Consider the following 19,519-nt stretch of genomic DNA (forward strand, 5'->3'; position numbering starts at 1 on the left):
TGTTCAAAAGGGAAACTCTATAGGACTATTTTACAAACTTTAGCACATATCTAGAAGAGATTTCTTAAAAGAACTATTTACCCATACTTATATTCAAAAGCAAACTCTATTAGCAAACATCTAGAAGAGAATTCTTAACTGACCTATTAACAAGACAGCAAGTATACAAATCATTTCTAAAGTTCATATTTTGTAGTTAGCTTTGATATTATTTTGAAAGTTTGCTTGAGAGTTTGAAGTCAGAACCTAATTTATCAGTGGTTCTAAGCTTTACTGAGGTCAGCTCCCTCTTCTTAATTTTTAGAAGTTGTTTTTTAATATTATCATGAGTGTTTTAAAGTGGTTTGTTGACAAACTGTATTAACATTTTAATTGTCTCCTGACAAGCAAGCTGTTCACCTGTTTCTAGTTCTCAGTAGTGAAGGGGAAGCTTTTTAACATTTCTTAAAACACTGCATTTTGAGCTGGAAAAAAAACACTGAAAGAACAGTTTTTGGGCCATGTAGTACTGGTATCTCTGTTACAGACTTCATTTCCCAAACTGCTTTTCTGTACATCATCACATTGTTACAAACTGCCTTATGGACTACATTTCCCAAGCTGTCCTTCTCTACATTGTCAGGCTGTTATGAATGAACTACATACCCCATGCTGCCTTTCTGGGCTATGAGAAAACATCAATTTACACAGTCTGTATTCATGCTGAAACCAAAGTCAAATTTTTGCTCTTATCACAGGAGATTTTTTTCCTCCCCAAGCTTACATTAGGACCCCTGCGTTATCATTTGACAGGTGTACCTCTCTAATCAGATTTTTTTCACCTCATACTGATCCCAGAGTGGGTTAAGCCTGTCCCTGTGCTCTCAGGCAGGCATTTGTTGCCAGAAGCAAAAACCTCTGTCTCAGTAGGTCAGTGAAAATGAATGAGAATACTTGAAAAAATACTTTTTTTTTAAAGGATTTGTTCCCTGATTAAAAAAAAGAAAAGAAAGAGCTTTCTTGGCAGCTGTGGGTGCTGTGTAGCCCCACCTACCAACTTGGAGCTCACAGTCAAGCAGGCAGTTCTCCCTGTTCCTGATGGACCTGTTTGTATGGCCAAATTTACTCTCAGCTTCTCTCATGCTGTCATTAGTGCTAGAACTTAGACCTTTCCTCCCTCATTGCAGGGAGGCTTTCAAAGCCTCACCCGCTACATTCATGTCAGAATCTTGTCCTCAGCAGCTGTTCCACTATGGGGGGATGTTGTTCCCTGATCAGCTCTCCCCCTGTGCTTTCCTTGGTGTCTTTCACTACACTCTAGCTACAGGGAATTCTGGCTAGTGTCTAAAGTATCTGCTGTTTTTCTGATACTGGCTTGAAGGGGAGATAGGACTAGCAGGGAGGATTTGCCCTGTTCCAAGAGGTTTTCTTTTTCTTTTCTTTTTTTTTTTCTAGGGCAATTGCAGGTGCTTTTCCCATACTGATAGATGTTGTTTCCAAATGAGTTAAATTTTTGCCCTTACAGAAAGAGAAAAAAATCTGAGAAGGAAAGACCCAAAATTCTTCCAGTTTTTTAGAGAGAGATTACTAAGTTTTTCTCAAGAAAGCTTTCAGTTTTTGAGAGAAAGATAACTAAGTTTTTTCCAAGACTTCTGTTTCCTAAACTTTGGCTTCATGGCCAAGAGGAAACTAATTCTGATAGTTTGATTTTTTCATGCAGTAACACAGTGAGCAGAGTTGAGTTTTACTTCATCCGCATCTGTCTCAGGGAACATTCATTGCTCTGACACTCAGGACTCAGATTTAAGCTACATACAGGTCAAAAGCATCCACAGGAATCTTTTTCTGTCCATTTTTCTCATCCTATTTTTTTTATAACTCTGATTCCTCCCAGGAGTTTGCATTCATAGTCCCAGTTGGAAAAATCAAGGACATAGTTCCTCTGTCTTGTGCTTATTTTATCCTAAGGTTTTTCTTACAGTACATTACTACAGTCTACCTTATGTTTTTTTCCTTCTTGTCCTAAGTTTGTTTTTTGAAACAGGGTTTGTCTGTGGAGTTTTGGTGTCTGTCCTGAATCTTGCTCTGTAGACCAGGCTGGCCTCGAACTCACAGAGATCCACCTGGCTCTGCCTTCCAAGGTGCTGTGATTAAAGGTGTGTACCACTGCTGCCCAGTTTTCCCTAATTTTTCTACACTGTATTCCTACATTCTACTTTACATTTTTCCGTAATTTTTTAGATAGAAATTAAGAGACAGAAAAAAAAGAAACCTAGATATAGAGAGATACTCACTGCAGCCTCACTTTGGCATTTCTTTTAGCCACCTTACTTTCACTCCTGAAAATAGAATACCCCCACCTTAATTTTTCAACATAACTGGACATGCCCAAACTTCCTGCAGGATCCTCTCCCTTCCTTTCATCAAGTCCCTGGTCCCTTTTCTATGCACCATCTGAGGGAGACCATGTCCCACATGTTTCCTCCAGGGTGCTTTTGAGGAAGGTGAAGTGAGAAATATTTAGATAGAAGGATAGAGGGGAGAGAAACAGATAGAAACAAAGAATAGCCTTGAACTTTATCAACTGGCCACTTCTGTCTCTTCTAAAGAGGAATTATAGGAATGCCAAGGGGTGGAGCAAAGATCTTCCCCTAGCTCACCAACTGTCGACCCTTCCAATCACCTAGTAACCATATGTATAGTCAAGCAATCCTCTAATGCAGTCCTGCTGGATAAAGCAAGCTCAGATCTCACTAGGAAACATTTGTGGGCCTCCACACAGGGCTGCATGACCCTGTATCAAAAAAATGCTTAAGGAATGTACTGCCCAATTAAGATGAAACTGGAGGGAGGTTAAATGTTCATAACTCTGACCATTTGACTTAGAGATTAAAACATAGCACATTATAAAATTGTACATCATACAATTTTAAAAATGTGTACTTCAAAAGATCCCATCAAAAACATTAAACGACATCTCAAAGTAGAGAAAATATGCCAATTATATGTCTGGAAAGTGACTGTTATTCATGATACACATGCCAATCTTATAACTCAATGGCAATCACGTAAACAATTCAGCTATATAGGAGCAACGATTGAACAGATGTTTATTTAAGAAAGACAATAATGTCTTCCAAGTGGGGGAGTATAATTACAACCTGGAAGAAACACAACCCAACACTCATGGTGCTATACTATTGAGTGTCCACTAGGGCATCTGGGATGAACACCATGAAATAACAACAACCCCAAGTTTTGAATGGCAGTCCTCATGAATTCCTAACCAGAAAACAAAATGCTGCCTCTATCAAAGAAAAAACTCGGTTGATCAGTAAGTCAAACACAGAAGTCCTATGTAATTTACTAAACACCCCAAGTGCCTACCCAGAAAACATGAAAACAAGTGTTCAATCATAATCTCAGGTGTCAATGTCCATGACAGCTTATTGGCAGCATCCCGAATCTGAAAACAATTTGAAAGACCATCAGATGGCATCGAATTTGATTTATCTACAGAACATGGGTGTGGTAACAAATGTTTCTGTTGAATATATTGTGTTAACTGAAAGAGTCACTAAATTGTATGTATTCTATGACATTTTTATGCTGTATTTTAATGGCAAATGTGGGAAGAGGCAGATCTACAGAACAGTGAACTGATGTTTCTTATGACAAGGAGGAATGGAAGATGAGAAAGAAATGGTACAGGTTTTCTTGGATAAAATGTTCCCTGGCTTGACAATGGTGATGGATATACATTACCTTGTATGAGCAAAACCTGAATTACACATTGTAAGCAGGCACATTGTTTTTATATATGAATTGTATTTCAGTAATGATGAATGATATTATTTTGATTGTAGCATGTGAGAGAGTAAGAAAAAAGAGAGGAAGTAGATACTTACATACAGAGAGAAGAAATGGGTCAAGAAAATTCACACTTGTTAATATCTTCTTGACTTTCTGCACAAAGGGATCCTCTGGGTTGTTGAGGGAATCAATATTCACTCCAAATGATGTGCCAGTGATCACATCCATGCTATAAGCTCCAAGGATACTGAGGAGAGAGACATGGGAATCAGTGTCTGCATCTGAGGCAGCTCATAGTTCCAAGCTACCCAGGCAGGAAGCCACACAGAATCACATGCTGGATCATCAGTGGGGGCTAGGCTCCTATCACAATCACACATGGGGCCTTTACCTGGTGTTGGTTTGCAGATGCCCCTTTCCTAGAGTTGAAGGGACACTAAGGTATTTACAGTCCCATCAACTGCACCACCACTTACTCTTTTATGGTGACAGGCTTCCCTCTTTCTTCTTCTCGTCTCAAGTTTTTCACCAATGTATCTCCATACTGCCCAATGATGGGGAACATCTAAGCACAAAGCACAACATCTGTAGCTAAATGAGGAAACTCGGGTCCCAGAAAGACAAATCATCCCCAGTCATGAAGCAATGAGTGGGATGTTACAGTAGATTTTAAAAAGAGTCCTCTGGGCATGAAGACAGAAGGTCATTTTATAGGAATTGTAACTCAGAGGACCAACCCTTGGAAAGGGAACGTGGACTTGTTTTCTACCTGTCCCCAGATTCATTCCATAAGTAAATGCCCTCTCCCTCATCACCTCCTTGAGTTTTCCACTGGTGAAAGTTGGAGACAGCAGTGTTCGAAGTCTCTTCCATTCTTCATCCTCAGATAAGTTGATGGACTTTTTTATAAGTCCCGCTGGACCAAAAGCCTAGAGTTCAAATTGAAAGCCAATTTATCTTGCAGAAGTTATGTATATGTCCACAGCTACAGAAAATATATCAAACAAACATCATTCATTTAACAGATAGTTACTGATCCTAAGTGGCACGCCCACTTATGATTCATTGAAATTACTTCACAGCCTATATAATCATGAGTGTCACCTATCATCAGAGCATGGCTTCAAATCTTTCTTTCAAAATCTCTTCTTAAATGGAAACCCCTCTTGTAAGGGAAAAAGTGTTGTTTGGAGCAGGCTGTAGCACAAGGGGTGGCTCAAGTCCTCAGGCAGAGGGTGCTGTGGTAGCTTTTAGAAGCAGTTGTTTACATAATGGGAAGTTTTCTGCTTATGCAGCCCCTAGGGAAATATATGCATGTTCCGGGCAGAAAACTTTGAAGGCAGCGGTCTTGCCCTGAGATTCACAGAAGAAAGAGTCTTCTTTGTGGCCGAAGGACCATGGTACCAATAGGATAGATTCTGTGAAATTTCTTGTTCAGATCTGAATACAAGATGTCACAAGTATATCCATTGCCCTACACTAGAGCTTACACAGAAGGAACAGGAATAGTGTGGGTTGATGGAAAAAAACTGAGATACCAGAATCTTCCTTTCTGGGAACATATGAAAGCAACAGGCCCCTACTATAAAACTGAAGACAACAAAAAATGTTGTAATTCAGACAGTTACATGATTATTATGGGGTGTTTTCTAAAGTTTGCATTTTAGAAAACATCTCATACTTCTATACATAACTTAGTTAAGGTAAAAATAATTTCAGACTGTCTAATATATTGCTACTGTGAACAGCCAACCTAGACATAGACTGTAAAAATAAAAGGTCCTATGTTTTGCAGACCCTGAATTTGTAACTTCCTGATTTGACAGATGCTGTCCAAAGATGTTTCAGGTAAGACCGTCTGTTTTATATTTTGCTTTTTCATGTTGGACATTTAATGAGGAGCTGAAAAAAGAAATCCAGGGCTCTGATGCTAGGCAAATGCCTAATGTAGTCAATATGCTATATAAATAAAAAATGTCTCTGTTTGGGAGAAAGAGAAGGGGGGCTGCTGAACAGTCAGATGTACATTCAGTCCCCTTCCTCTTTGGGACCTGAACTCCACTGAAGCTGGACTTAACAGCTCTTCGAAAGGAGCAGAAAAGAAAAGCCCTACAGCTTTTTATAGTAGAAATGAACTCAACTGGCCTTAGAACCAAGAGATAGAGAGATGGCTCAGAAGCTAAGAGCACTTGTTGCTCTTGCAGAGGACCAATGTCTGGGTCCCAGTACCTTCATGGCAGTTCACAGCCATCTGTAATTCCATGATATCTGACACCCACTTCGGACCTTCACACATGCATGTGGTGTACATATGTACAAACAGACAAAACATCCATACACATAAAATTTTTTAAAAATTACATAGTCTTGGGTTACTGTTATCTTAGGGTAGTTCTGCAATATGTTTACCAACAGCATAATCAATTGGAGAGCTGTTGTTTTTTTAAATTATGGCAAGTAGAAAAGATTAATAATTGGCAATGATGTCAAGCATGGTAGCACACATCTTTAGTCCCAGTGCTGGGGAGGCAGAGGCTAATGGCTTGTTGTGAGTTCAAGGACAGCCTGGCCTATGTAGTGATTTCTGAGCCAACCAGGTCTATGGATAAAGACCCTGTCTCAAAACAAGTAAACCAACAAATAAGCAAAACAGAATTGATGATGGAGAGAAAATTTATACAAAAGCCTTAGCCAACTTCACACTTGATAGTGAGAGCCTGAATGTTTTACTCTCCAAACAGGAGCAGTTCTGAAGGTTCCTCTCACCACTGTTATTCAGTACTATCCTAGAAATGCCGGCTAGAGCAATTGAAACATACAGGTTGCAAAACAATGAGTACAAGTGTTCTGATTTTCAGGCACCTCCATTGTCCATGCAGAGCACACCAAACAGCATTCAGAATACAGGGAATAAAGACGTGAGTTTGGAAAAGTCATAGGACACAGTGACGTCACATAATTCATTTGAATTTGTACATAATTGCAATGATAAGTGGAGAAATATTGAGAAAATGATGTCATAGCAATAACTAGAAATTAAATACTTAAAAAATGAATATAACAAAATACGTGTTGGGTCGTTCACCTGAAATTGTCTATTTGGCAAGCAAAGGCAGACTAAAAATCAGAGAGGTACATGCTAGCCATGAATTAGAAGACACAACACAGTAACAATATTTCCCCTATATTTGTTTCAATTTTTATCAAAATCACACTGAGCTTTTAAATTCAGACAAGACCATTCATAATTTGGATAGAAAAGCAAAGGTCCAAGAACCAACCAAAAAATTTTTAAAAAAATGAAGGAGTAATTAATTCACATGAGGTCACTCATCAAGAGGGAATGGTCCCCATAGAGGGAAAACACTGTGATCGATTGATTGAAGAGAAAGATGAGAAAGTGTCCCACACATGTAACAGGACTGGTAATTTTTGGAGGGAAAAACTTCTCCCAAATGGCATTGGAACAATTGAACATGCATGGTACAACAAAAATCTTTAGCTGACCTTTGTTTCTCATACCAAAAAAAATTACAGATAGATTATAGACATAAATCTAAAATATAAAACTACATATTATCATTAAAAAATAAGAAAGTTAAGCAAAATGTTATCAAATTTGACCCTGAAACATCCATAAAATGCATCAGACACTGCCAAGAAGAAAAGACAGGCTTCTCATGATCACACCACATGTTTAGAAGGAAGTCCCATGGTGAAGGGACAGTCCTGTGTCCTCACTGTGTAGCTTCAACACTAAACACGATTGTAACAATGTCTAAACACAACACAACACACACACACACACACACACACACACACACACACACACACACACGAGAAAGAGAGAGAGAGAGAGAGAGAGAGAGAGAGAGAGAGAGAGAGAGAGAGAGAGAGAGAAGGGAATGCCACTCAGAGGAAATGTAAATAAACTCCCAATGACATCAAAGCTAATTTCATCTTAGTATACTGGCCAGAATATATTTATACTCATGCAAGACATTACCATTTATAAAAATCAAGAAATATTCTGAGCACGGTGGAAGCTCTTTATTGTGATCATATAATTCTTTCCAAATTAAAATTTAATGAAAATAAATCATTATATTTCCTAAAAAGGACACCTACCCGACGGTTTGTGAATACTGAGTAGCATTCTTTCACCAGCACAGTTTTGATGATCTCTGGGTCTGTGATAGCCAGCACAGGCTGTCGACCGTCATAAAACCTGAGGTGGGAACACAGGGTGGACTGAACCTCAGAAGATGGATTCTACAGTTGGAGTTACACCCAGGACTCCAGACACTACCCCTGAGGCTGTACAGGCCACACTGCCAGCTCTATAAAGCACAGCAACATGAACCCCTACTTCAAGTTCTGACCATAGAAGACACTGGAATTGAATGAAGGGTAGTATGGCTGAAGCAGGGAAGAGACACTTAGGACAAAACAGCTCTTCAAAGACGTCTCTAGTAAGAATGAACACTGAAACATTGGCTAAGGCGAGGCAAACTCACATGGTTATTGCCAATACTATTCTTTTGTGTAAATAGTTCAGTACCTGGGTTGGAGGTGTGGCTCAGTGGTAGAGCCCTCGTCTACCAAGTGTGTGGCACTGGGTTTGACCTCCAGAGATATAAAAAATCCAGAGAAAATGGTCAATGATTCCAAACTCAAAACTTAGAGACAAAGAACTCAGTGTTCCTAATACTGTTGCAGTAGCGGTTGCTTTGGGACCACCAGAGGGCAGCACAACCCATGCTTGGCATTGGGTCACATGGTCTCTATGTGACCTCTGCAGACCCTGTGACCAGGCCTGTGGTTTCTGAGGATGAATGAGAGGAGATGCAGAGACAGAGGCTCCTCCACTTGCTTGTGTCTCACAGCACAACAGTGACACCTCCTCCAACCTCTCTCCAAACCGTCAGCTACTCTGTGGCACCATTGAAGACATAGGCTCAAAGGAGAACACAGTGCTTTACAAATACCTCACATCTCTTCTTCAAAGTCATCAGAATTAGATATACGGGGAATACCGATGTTTTTCTAGTAAATTTAATATTTTATTTGCTACACATGTTTTTAGGTTATAGATGAGTTCCCAATCTATTTTCGTACATCTCCCAGTGTATCTTTCAAAAGTGAACATTACTTTTAAGTTGATATAAAGGAGTTCTGGGTTTGACTAAAACTGAATTGGTGTTGAGATGATCATGCATTTCTGAGCACATATTAGAAGGTTCTGAGCATTAGGTGCAAAGACATTGAGTCTTGGAGCCCTTGATTAATCAGTCTAGAGGATGTCCCAGTAGGGAATACTCCCATGGAATTCTTGCTGTTCAAATTCACAACTGTGATGTATTAGGCCCTGGCAGGACAACCTCCAAAGGCCTTGTCCTCATGCAGTGGGGTGCTTCATTCAACAAGTCTACCCAGTGGAAGTTTCCAGAATACTCACCCCCATATTTTCCCATACTTTTTATAGCAGTCTATATCAAATTTCCACAAACCCTGGAAAAAGAAATAAAGTTCAATCCATTATTGGCCTGCATACAGTGGATCCCTTCTTTAACTGGGGTGCAAATGACTCAAATTCCATGAAATCGGGCTTCCTATCCCTCACCAGGGATTAGAGGCAAATTCTTTTTTTTTTTTGTTTTTTTTTTTGTTTTTTTTTTTTTTTTTGGTTTTTCGAGACAGGGTTTCTCTGTGTAGCTTTGCGCCTTTCCTGGAGCTCACTTGGTAGCCCAGGCTGGCCTCGAACTCACAGAGATCCGCCTGGCTCTGCCTCCCGAGTGCTGGGATTAAAGGCGTGCGCCACCAACGCCCGGCAGGAGGCAAATTCTTATTAGAGACACCTGAAGGGGCAGGGGAGACTAGAAGAATTGTCTGGAATGGAGAGTTTAAGGCTGGTCTTGAATTTTCTCTGTGTTGTATCTATTGAAGGAATTGTTCTTACTTATGGATACCAAGCAGCTTCTTGTCTGAGATGTGTGTGTGTGTGTGTGTGTGTGTGTGTGTGTGTGTGTTGTCTTTGAAATCCTAGAACACTCTGAAATGTTCCTCAAGAATCCAAACTAAGGGAATATGTACAAACCTCCCGGGGTGTATGCTCTTCTATATCCTGGTTCAGTATTATCCTGTTGTTTTATTAGTACAAAAGTGACAGAGTAAAGCCAGACTTGGTGGCACACAACTATAATCCTAGCACTCAGGAAGAAGCAAGAAGATGGAAAAGTTGAGGCCAGGGTGGATGTCATCTCAACATCTAAACGAGGGGAAACAAAAGAGCAATAACTGGCCAAGGTGCAGAGAATAGGACACTTGAGAAACTGCACTAAATGGGACTTCGCCTCTGTATAACGATCTCCTTCCCTTGGCATAGGGGTAGAAAGACTGCATGAGCCAGAGACAGAAAACACTACAACAAAAACTGTTTTCAAGGACACAACAGGGCATTTACACATATGAACTCACAGTGACTGTGAAAGTGTACACAGGACCTGAGCAAGAACAAACCAGACAAACCCTAGCACGGAGAGGAGAGGAGGACATGAAGTACCCCTCCCCCCAATCTGAGCAGCTTTTGGCAATTGGCCAGGGCTGGGAGAGGAACAGTTGGTTTTCCTTAAGGGTGTGGCTCATGACAGATCAACCATGATCCAGTGTGTGGTTATATACACAACTGAGAGTGTGTAGACAGCACAAATCAGACTCCATGGGTTACAGAAAAATACACAAAGTGGGTAGGTAGGGAAGGACTGGGGATGTGGGGGGAGCTTGGGGTGGGCAGTGAATACAATCAAAACGCATTGCCTGAAATTCTCAGAGAACTAATGCAAATTGAGAAAACATAAAAAGGATCATCAAAAAATTAAGAAGCGATAAAAAGAAAAATGAGAGAAGATTGAGGGTGAGTGGAGGTGATGGGGAAATCATGATGGGATCCAGGAATCAGCGAGAGGCCCCTTTCTACAGCAGGACAGAGCAAAGGAAACACTAGCTCTGAGTTTTCAATGCCAAAGTTGAAAAGAGGAAATGTTCTGTCATGATATCATATCTGTGACTTAATGCAAAAGAAGATTCAGGAAGGGAAATGTGCTGGGGTGAATATGAAAAGTGTTGCCCTTTCAAGGGGATGGCCTTAAGGCTTTCTCAGGCAGCTGTGGGGCAAGAGAGGTCTCATTTAGATCTCAGGCCTGCAGTAAACATCTAACTGTAAAACTTGGACTCTGACAGGCAACTGGAGTATGTGGGGAAGGAAATCCTAGCAGAGAGCAGCCGGCTCGCAGGCTCTGCTGATGGCCTTCAGCATCTGAGCTCATTATAATCTAGCCAGATGCCAGCCTTGGCCGATCAACCAAAGCCACAAAGAATCAGCCAACATTCATGGTTCTTGTTGCATTTATGGTGCACTTTCAGTGTCTCTAAAGATTTGATAAAACCGTCCTTCCTGGGATGATTCTATAAAGGAATCTGCCTTCACTTAGAAAAGCAAAAATTCTTTTGTCCTATGGTATCTGAGGGTGAGACAAGCACTAACTTGTTTCATTTGCAGCCACATCCTACTCAGACTGGCCCTGAGGGTGCTGTCTTGGAGAAAAGAACCAATGCAGAACACCATTATTCTGTCAAACCCTCAAAGATGTCCTGGGTATTAAGACAGTATGGAGCCTTTGAAGTAGCTGCAGGGGACACAGGAGTCCCTGAGAGGTTTCTGGTAAAGGGGAATTCCCTGTAGTCAACACACAGGCGTCCTGATGCGGGGATGCTGCAGAGCTGGCCAGCAGGAAGAGAACAAGTGCTGCTCCTGAGCCCAGTGTGAAGTCTGGTCTAGTGCACACAGGCTGCTGCGGTGCTACTGTGACCAGGCACGCTTTCCCGTGAGTTAAGGACACCTGTGCCTTCCTGGAGGCTCCACTTAGGGAAACCCCATACTTCTCCTGCTCCTGTACACAGTCTGAGCATGAAGTGCTGAACACCAGGCTCTGATATGTCTGCGGTCACAGCTTTCTAACCACAGCTGCAAATATGTCAGCAAATCCTAAAGGGAAGCCCGAGCACTCTCCTGGTTGGACACACACAGTTTCCAGTGGTCTCACGCCCCAGAACTTTCTCCCTAGGACTGGCGTTTGCATCTATGGAACTGATCCATAAACAGATACACAAGAAGTCGCATCCACAAGAAGAAAAGAAAGAGCTCAAACAGTACTCACATTTCGGTAGCCCAAAATGGTTCCCAAAAAAGGCAGAGGTTTGGGTCCAGGAATGCCAAGCTTCTTAAAAAACCCATTAGAATAGGTCCCATACCTATAAAGTAAAAGAAAAAGCCAAGAACATTTTATCATGATCCAACCAGCAATGGAGACCCTCCCTCAGGATCAGTGCTAGCTGTCCTCTGCTCTAAATACACAGCACTGAGTGGGAAATGGATCTGGATACTGAAAGACAATAAAACAACTTGAGTTATCCAGGGGAAGGGTGTGTCAGGTGAGGGTTACAGAAAAGAGGGAAGAGTAGATGCCGACCCTCCTACAATGTCTAGGATGCATGATGGGAATTTGTAGAAAGCATGTTAGGGGATGAGAGAGAGAGAGAGCAATAGACATGTGTATGCCCAGGGGAGAAGCCTTACACACGTCATCGGTGCATGCTAAGGAAAGCAAGGAGGCAAGGACAGTGAGAAGTTTAAGCACCTCCATGATCTTGGGACTCCCCAAACTCAGAAGGGCTGTAGTGGTAAATTGTTTATGAGTTCTCTGGATTGATGTTGGTTAGTCTGGGTACAGACTGAGAGCCAACTCCATCTTCCCAGGAGCAAGTCTTGTCAAAAACTGAGCCATAAGGCAAGAGTTAGAGGGAGTCAGAAGGATATAATGTCATTGGCAATAATGTCAGTAGGAACTGCACTACCAAAGCCTCGATTTCAACTTCTCCTCCATGTTCTCTTCGGATGTTCCAACAGGAAAGGGAAGGGGGCCTGTGTATCACCCCAACTCGTTACAGATAGGGAGAATCTTGGACAGCTACTCACATGTAGATGAGCACCAGGCTGGTAGCCAGCAGCACCCAGGTTTCCATGGAAAGGCTGGGGATCAGCTCCATCTCAGCTTTCCTTCAGCAGTTCTGCCTCCAAGTTTCCCTCCCAGCTGAAAGTCTTGCAGGGCTCCCCTGCTGTGCCCAGCTGAGATCCAATGAGACCAGTGTGCAGTGTTTATGTGCTGAGAAAGGAGGAGGGGTCAGGGATTTGGCCAGTAGAAAGTCCTCCCTTGCACTGCCTGAACTCAGAGAACTGAGATGGCCTTTTCAAAGTTCAAAAGTTCATGCACAATCCTACTCTGACCTCCTTTGAATACATATTCTAGGTGAATATTTGTTCTTCCAGAAACTCAATTAAATCCATTGGCACTAAATTTCTTCTAATTTGCAAGTCTCTTTTTATGCATGTTCTCATTCCAAAACACGTTGAAAACATACAGAGAAACTGTACCTACTGATCTTCACCAGTGTAAGGCTTCCTTTTCTAGTGTGTGTGTGTGTGTGTGTGTGTGTGTGTGTGTGTGTGTGTGTGTGTGTACACTGGGTGTCGTCCTCTGTCACTTTCCACCTTATTTTTCAAGGCAGGATCTCTTACTGAACCTAGAGCTTGTCATTTCAGCTAGACTGCCCGGGAAGCAAGGCCTTGGGGACCATCTTTTCTACCTCATACTTCCTCCCTTTCTGACGTTATAGACATTTGCCAGCAGCCCAGTGAATAATACATGGGTACTAGAAATTTTAACTTGGGTCCCTTTCACAGCAACTTTTCAGAGTCATTTGCATAGCCCCAAATTCCATTTCCTATAAGGTTTCTCTATACCCGTTAGGACTTGAAATTATCCATCAAAACACAGCTCAGAAAAAAATATGAACCTGGTGGAGTCATTTCTCACCAATCACACCCAACAAGGAGAATCACCCTGTGTGCTGGCTAGTTATTTATGTTGACTTGACATAAGCTAGAATCAATGTAGAGGATGGAGCCTCAATTGAGAAAATGCCTCCATAAAACCAGGCTGCAAGCAAGCTTATTAGGCATTTTCTTAATTAGTGCTTGATGGAGGAGGGTCCAGCCCATTGTGGATAGGACCACCCCTGGTCACGTGGTCCTGGCTTCTATAAGAAAGCAGGCTGAGCAAGCCATGGGGAACAAGCCAATAAGTGGTACCCCTCCACAGCTTCTGCATTAGCTCCTGCTTCCAGGTTCCTGTCCTGTTTGAGTTCCTGTTCTGACTTCCTTTGATGATGAACAGTGGTATGGAAGTGTAAGCTGAATAAACCCTTTCCTTTCCAAGTTGCTTTGGTCATGGTGTTTCATCTCAGCAATAGTAACCCTGACTAGGACACCCTACTATGGATTACTTTTTTCCTCTGTACAAAATGGATCAATTTCCTCTCTAAATTTTACTACTATTCTGGGGTGCTGTGCATCTGTCTTTAGTGACAACTGCCTTACCATTGGTGGCTGATGTGCCTGGCCTCCTTCTGGACATGAATGCTGTTGCTTGATTCTTTTGTACCCATTGGCCTTAGATAGATAGTTTTTCGGATGGATGGGTACATGTCTTGGCCAATGATCTGTCTAGTTTGCAGTCTATGTCAGGGTCATTTGAAAGGCTGCTAAATACTGCCTAGTGATCCCTCAGCTTCCACGCCATCCATCCATTTGTGGTCTTTCCTGTAGGGACCACATGTCAACAGAATCCTGGTTGATCATCCTGAGCTTATAGTGAGAGTGGCTTTAACAGAGGCAATTCGTCTTGCATTAGCAAGTTAGGAAGTTTAACATGGTCAGACTAAGTCCATAGGTCCCATTCAAATAACCTGTCAGGATGTCTACCAGATACAAAATATTCAGCAAGGGCCTACAGATATAGCAGTGAATAATACCTAAATAATTCCTTGACTATCTCACAGATTGATAGGAAAATGTGCAGGAAACCCCAAATAACAAAGGTGTGGAGGACAATGGAGCATGAAAGAGAAGGAAGAGGTGAAATGCATCATTTCCCCAAGACCCCAACCCTGCAGCAACTGGCTCATGTCTGTAAAAACAGCCTTAATCTACTCATGAAAACAGACCCTCCACAGCCTTATTCATCTTGAAGGTTCAGTCTCTTTGTTGGGTTACATTTAGACTAAATTTCTAATACATAAACTTGAGGGTATGCATTTAAATCAGAGAAATTGCACTTACCAAATTACAATAGTGGTGTTTGGTTTTTAAAATTTCTGCATATAAGAAAGATAATAGAATATATAACAGGATATGGATTACATGCTTCTGGCATTAAGACTTAATCCTGGACCAGCTGGCAAGAGGCATCAGGTTGGCATGGCCCCTGGAAGCATCTCTGTCTATTGTAGGCACCAGAGTGATGATATGGCTCCTGGTCCTCAGCAGGTGTTTCACGAGCCCTCATCCAATTTCCTGTAAGGAAGCTGAATGAATCTCAGTGGGTCAGAAAAGACAGACATAGAAATGTATGTTGGGGGAAACCAGCTGGGAAAATGCTGTGTGGAGTGGAACAGAGAAGAGAGGTTCATGATTGGTGAGTGTGACCAAACTGCAGCACATGTGGTATGAACTTCTGTTATGAGTAACGTGCTATTATTACCCAAAATGTAAAGTATTATGATGAAATTAGTGCAACAGAAAGGTAACTTTCAGTTTTTTGAGACAGGGTCTCCCTATATAACTCTGGCTGTCCTAGAACTCATTATGTATGACTAGGCTGTCCTTGAATTCACAGAGATCCATCTGCCTCTACCTCCTGAGTGCTAGGGTGGGTGTGTGCCACCAGGTCTGGCAGAAAATAACCAGTTTTAAGTGTGCAATTTATTCAACACACTCACTTTTGTGCACACACTCCTGCTAATCTGAAACTGTGTGGATTCCTTCCTGTTATCTATCCCATTACTGACCCCCCATTGTGTGTCTGTCATTGTTGGATGACTCACTCTGGGTCCTTCAAATCATGAAGATCATACACTACATGCGATTTTTACACCTGGTATGTTTCACCTAGCATGGTGTTTGTCAGGTTCTTCTATAGCATAGAATCTATACAGATTTGAACTTTGCCCTCAAAAATCTAATCTCCAAAACAGATGCTGATGACAGTGTCTTTCCCTCCACAATGACCTCACAATAGACCAAATCAATACTGGACCTAGATTGGACTTAGGACCTAAAACGGCAAACTGGGTTCATGGCTGCCTTTATCTAGTGAGATCGGGACACTAGTCCAGTCCCAAGACTTGCCATTCTCCCCACAAATTTTCACTGCAGATGAAGAGTTCAAGTAGAGTATCAGAGGGCAAAAGTTATACAGTAACATTACCTTGCATGATGTATTTACTGTGTCTCCAAGAGATAAGAGTTCAAGTTTGCATGGATTAAAAGATTGAGTTTGTTGAGAGGGCACAGTTTGTTTTTATGGCCTGAAGTAAGCTAGTTTTTTTTTTTTTTTGAGCATGCATACTAGAAACATGGGGTCCACAGTTGATCCTGCTGTCTCTTGTGGCACCCCTTCCCCCTAATTCATACCAGGGAGTAAGTCAGCAGAAGGAAACATTCCCTGGCCTGCCATCACTGCAGAAGGCCAATTTAAATGGCAATGTGCTTAACCCGCTGACCCTTCCACATGCACTACGAGGTAGGTGTGGTTGGTCAGCAACCTCACTTTCTAGAGAGGAAAACTGAGACCGGGAAGACTGAAGGAACTGCCCCTCCACCACTGTGTCACACTGCTGGTCCATGCTGGAGAACGACACAAACACTGGCCATCAGACGCCACAGCAAGCACTCTGTCTCCATGGCCATCTGCAGAGATGCCCGGCATGGCAGTGCCTCCAGCAGCCAAGATCCGTATTCTTGTCTCTTACCTCCATCCATTTCAACTGCAACCAAGTGATCTCTTACGATAAAGGAGATTGCCTTTTGACCTGCTGACCTTCTCCTGTCCTGCACCTGATCTAGTCTTGATCACCCCGAGATTCTTTCCTCCTCCAGGCAAATCTCCTCCTGCACCATCTTACACAGAAGCCACTGGATTCTGAGAGTGTGAGATGTGGTCACTCATGATTGACATTTGATGTGACATCAATAGAAATTGCTAGCTTTGGAAGAACCTGTATCAAAACAGAAAACAACACATTTCATTAACACATTTACCATCACTCCTAACTAAAATCACAGTACTACAGTTTGGATATAGTTTGAACTCCAGTTCATGAGTCAGAACTGAACTCCTGTATGGTGGTGTTCAGAGGTGGTAGAAACTTCAGGGAAGAAGCATAATGGGAAGTGGATATTGGCTCCCATCCTGTGCTCTAGATTCCTGCCCTGCCATATGACCTATACCTCTTTTTTCATTTTTCTTTATTAAGAAATTTTCTACTCACACTACATACCACCCACAGATCCCACCTCCTCCCTCCTCCCACCCCCCCAGCCCTCTCTTCCAAGCCACCCTGAACCCCCACATCTCCCAAATCAAGGTCTCCCATGGGGAGTCAGCAGAGCCTGGCATATAGCTAGAGTTTTCCTGCCTTGCCCACAGTCAGGACAAATTTTTGTCACCTGCCAGTCCCACGGCCGCTCAGACCCAACCAAGTAACACAGAGACTTATATTGCTTACAAACTGTATGGCTGTGGCAGGCTTCTTGCTAACTGTTCTTATATCTTAAATTAATCCATTTCTATAAATCTATACCTTGCCACGTGGCTCGTGGCTTACCGGTACTTTACATCTTCCTTGTCCTGGCGGCGGCTCCAGGCCGTGTCTACTGCCTTCCTCTTCTTTTATTTCTCCTCTCTGTTAGTCCCGCCTATACTTCCTGCCTAGCCACTGGCCAATCTGGTTTTATTTATTGACCAATCAGAGCAATTTGACATACAGACCATCCCCCAGCACAGCCAAGTGCCAATCATCTCAGACACCTGCACTCAGGCCCGTGGTCCTAATCATCCTCTATGCGAACCTGCTGGGTAAAGCCACAAGGAACCCAAGAATGGGCTCCCACAGCACATACAGAACATCCCACAGCACCAGCACACTGAGCCTAGGCAGGTCCAAGCCCCTTCCCACTGCACCAAGGCTGTGCAAGGCATCACACCACAGGCACTGGATTCCCAGAAGCCTGCCCATGTACCAGGGATGGATCCTGATGCCCCTGCCTGGGTGCCCCCAAAACAGTTTGAGCCAAACAACCATCTTCCATATCCTATCCAGAGGGCCTAGTCCAGTCCCATGGGGGAGTGGACTGGGTGTGGGGGTATGGCAGAGAGTGAGGAGTGGGGGAAGAGAACAAGGAAATGAGAGGGTCAGGCTGGAACAGGAACAGAGTGGGAGGGCAGGGAGGAAGATACCATGATAGATGAGGACATCATGGGAATAGGAAGAGGCAGGGTGCTGGGGAGGCTCTCAGGAATCCCCAATATGACCCCACCTTGGTCTGCTGGCAGTGGTCCAGAGGGTACCTGGACTGCTCTCCTCTGGTGACCGGTCTAGGGAATAACCTGTCATCATAGAGCCTTTGTCCAGTGACTGATGGAGGCAGATGCAGAGATCTATGGCAAGGCACCAGGCAGAGCTCCAGGAATCCAATTGATGAGAGAAAGGAGGAATTCTACAGGCAAGGGACGTAGAGATCATGATAGGAGGACATGCAGAGATTACCGGCCAAACTAGTGGAAGCCAATGAACTGTGGATCTCTACCTCTTAATGATGCTCCAACCACAACACACCCTGCCATGATTTCACAGATTCAGGAATCCTGCCCACAGTCAGTGATGAACTATTTGGAATCATATCTTCCAAAACAATGGGATAAATAAAATTATTTTTCATACACCAAAGTCTCAATATCAGCAACACCTGCATATCAATGTTTCTTGAAGTACTCACTATTTATGATTGCTAAGTTATAAGACCAACATAGTTTTTAAAGAAAATATAGCATAGAATCCTTTCAGTCATAAAAAGGGGAATAAAGTTATATTATTGGTAAGAAAATGGATACAACCAGAAATAGGCAAATTAAGCATATTAAGTCATCCTCAGAAAGACAAATATTGGATGTTTCTGTTATTTGTGGGTCCTAGCGTTGGTGGACACAAAAAAGTATTTATGTACATATGATATGAAAGAAGAGTGAAGCTGTCTGGGAGAACTGAGGGTAGAAATGGGAAAATGGAGGGGAAAGGGAAGGGTAGCACACTATGTGGGCTATGATCAAAGTACATTATATAGGTGCATATATAGGTGCATAAAGGTGGCCTTATATAATCATGCACAATGATTGGGGCAGAAGTGTGTTATCATGGATGTGTCCATACTCCAGTGTGAAGATACCACTCTGGGCTTGGAGAGAAGCAACACCAAGAGAGATATAAGACAGGAAGTCAGACTAAGGACAAAAGGTAGGGTGACCTAACCGCACTGTCCAAAGGAAGTCACCAGTGGAGTTCTGACACCTGAGAAGCACTCCACACCTGTCACTCACTCACTTCACCTTGGGAAGACATAACTATTCTCCTTCCCCTGTCCTGCCCAAGGAACTACCTGTTCTTAGTTCCCAAGTTCTAGCATACTATGAGCTAAGTTCAAAAATAGCAAGCATGTGGACTTTAGGAAGGAGAGCAGTGGGAGGAAGGTGACTGAAGCTGTCTGCCATGTAGA

General features: G+C 42.6%; 1 protein-coding gene and 1 pseudogene across 5 annotated transcripts in view; one reads left to right on the forward strand and one right to left on the reverse strand.

Annotated features, from left to right (window-relative positions):
- The window catches only part of LOC102912766 (serine/threonine-protein kinase PLK1-like), a 203,106-nt pseudogene that overhangs the window by 76,758 nt on the left and 106,829 nt on the right, over positions 1-19,519 (forward strand). The window lies entirely within an intron of this gene.
- Positions 1-19,519, reverse strand: part of LOC121826437 (cytochrome P450 3A25-like) — an 87,498-nt gene that overhangs the window by 11,249 nt on the left and 56,730 nt on the right. For 2 of the 4 annotated variants that reach the window (XM_076560872.1, XM_076560873.1), the window contains exons 5-13: positions 16,720-16,965; positions 15,029-15,262; positions 12,827-13,013; positions 12,009-12,102; positions 9,251-9,303; positions 7,921-8,020; positions 4,608-4,721; positions 4,269-4,357; positions 3,888-4,039 (exon numbers count right to left, since the gene is read on the reverse strand). In XM_076560872.1, coding sequence (XP_076416987.1) covers positions 3,888-4,039; positions 4,269-4,357; positions 4,608-4,721; positions 7,921-8,020; positions 9,251-9,303; positions 12,009-12,102; positions 12,827-12,897 — 673 coding nt within the window. In that variant the 5' untranslated portion in view covers positions 12,898-13,013; positions 15,029-15,262; positions 16,720-16,965. Of the gene's footprint in view, positions 1-3,887; positions 4,040-4,268; positions 4,358-4,607; positions 4,722-7,920; positions 8,021-9,250; positions 9,304-12,008; positions 12,103-12,826; positions 13,014-15,028; positions 15,263-16,719; positions 16,966-19,519 lie in introns of those variants that run through there. The other 2 variants (XR_013047727.1, XM_076560870.1) reach the window with 1 other exon arrangement.

Source organism: Peromyscus maniculatus, chromosome 23, assembly GCF_049852395.1.
Source record: "Peromyscus maniculatus bairdii isolate BWxNUB_F1_BW_parent chromosome 23, HU_Pman_BW_mat_3.1, whole genome shotgun sequence".
In the NCBI taxonomy this organism is placed as follows: Eukaryota; Metazoa; Chordata; class Mammalia; order Rodentia; family Cricetidae; genus Peromyscus; species Peromyscus maniculatus.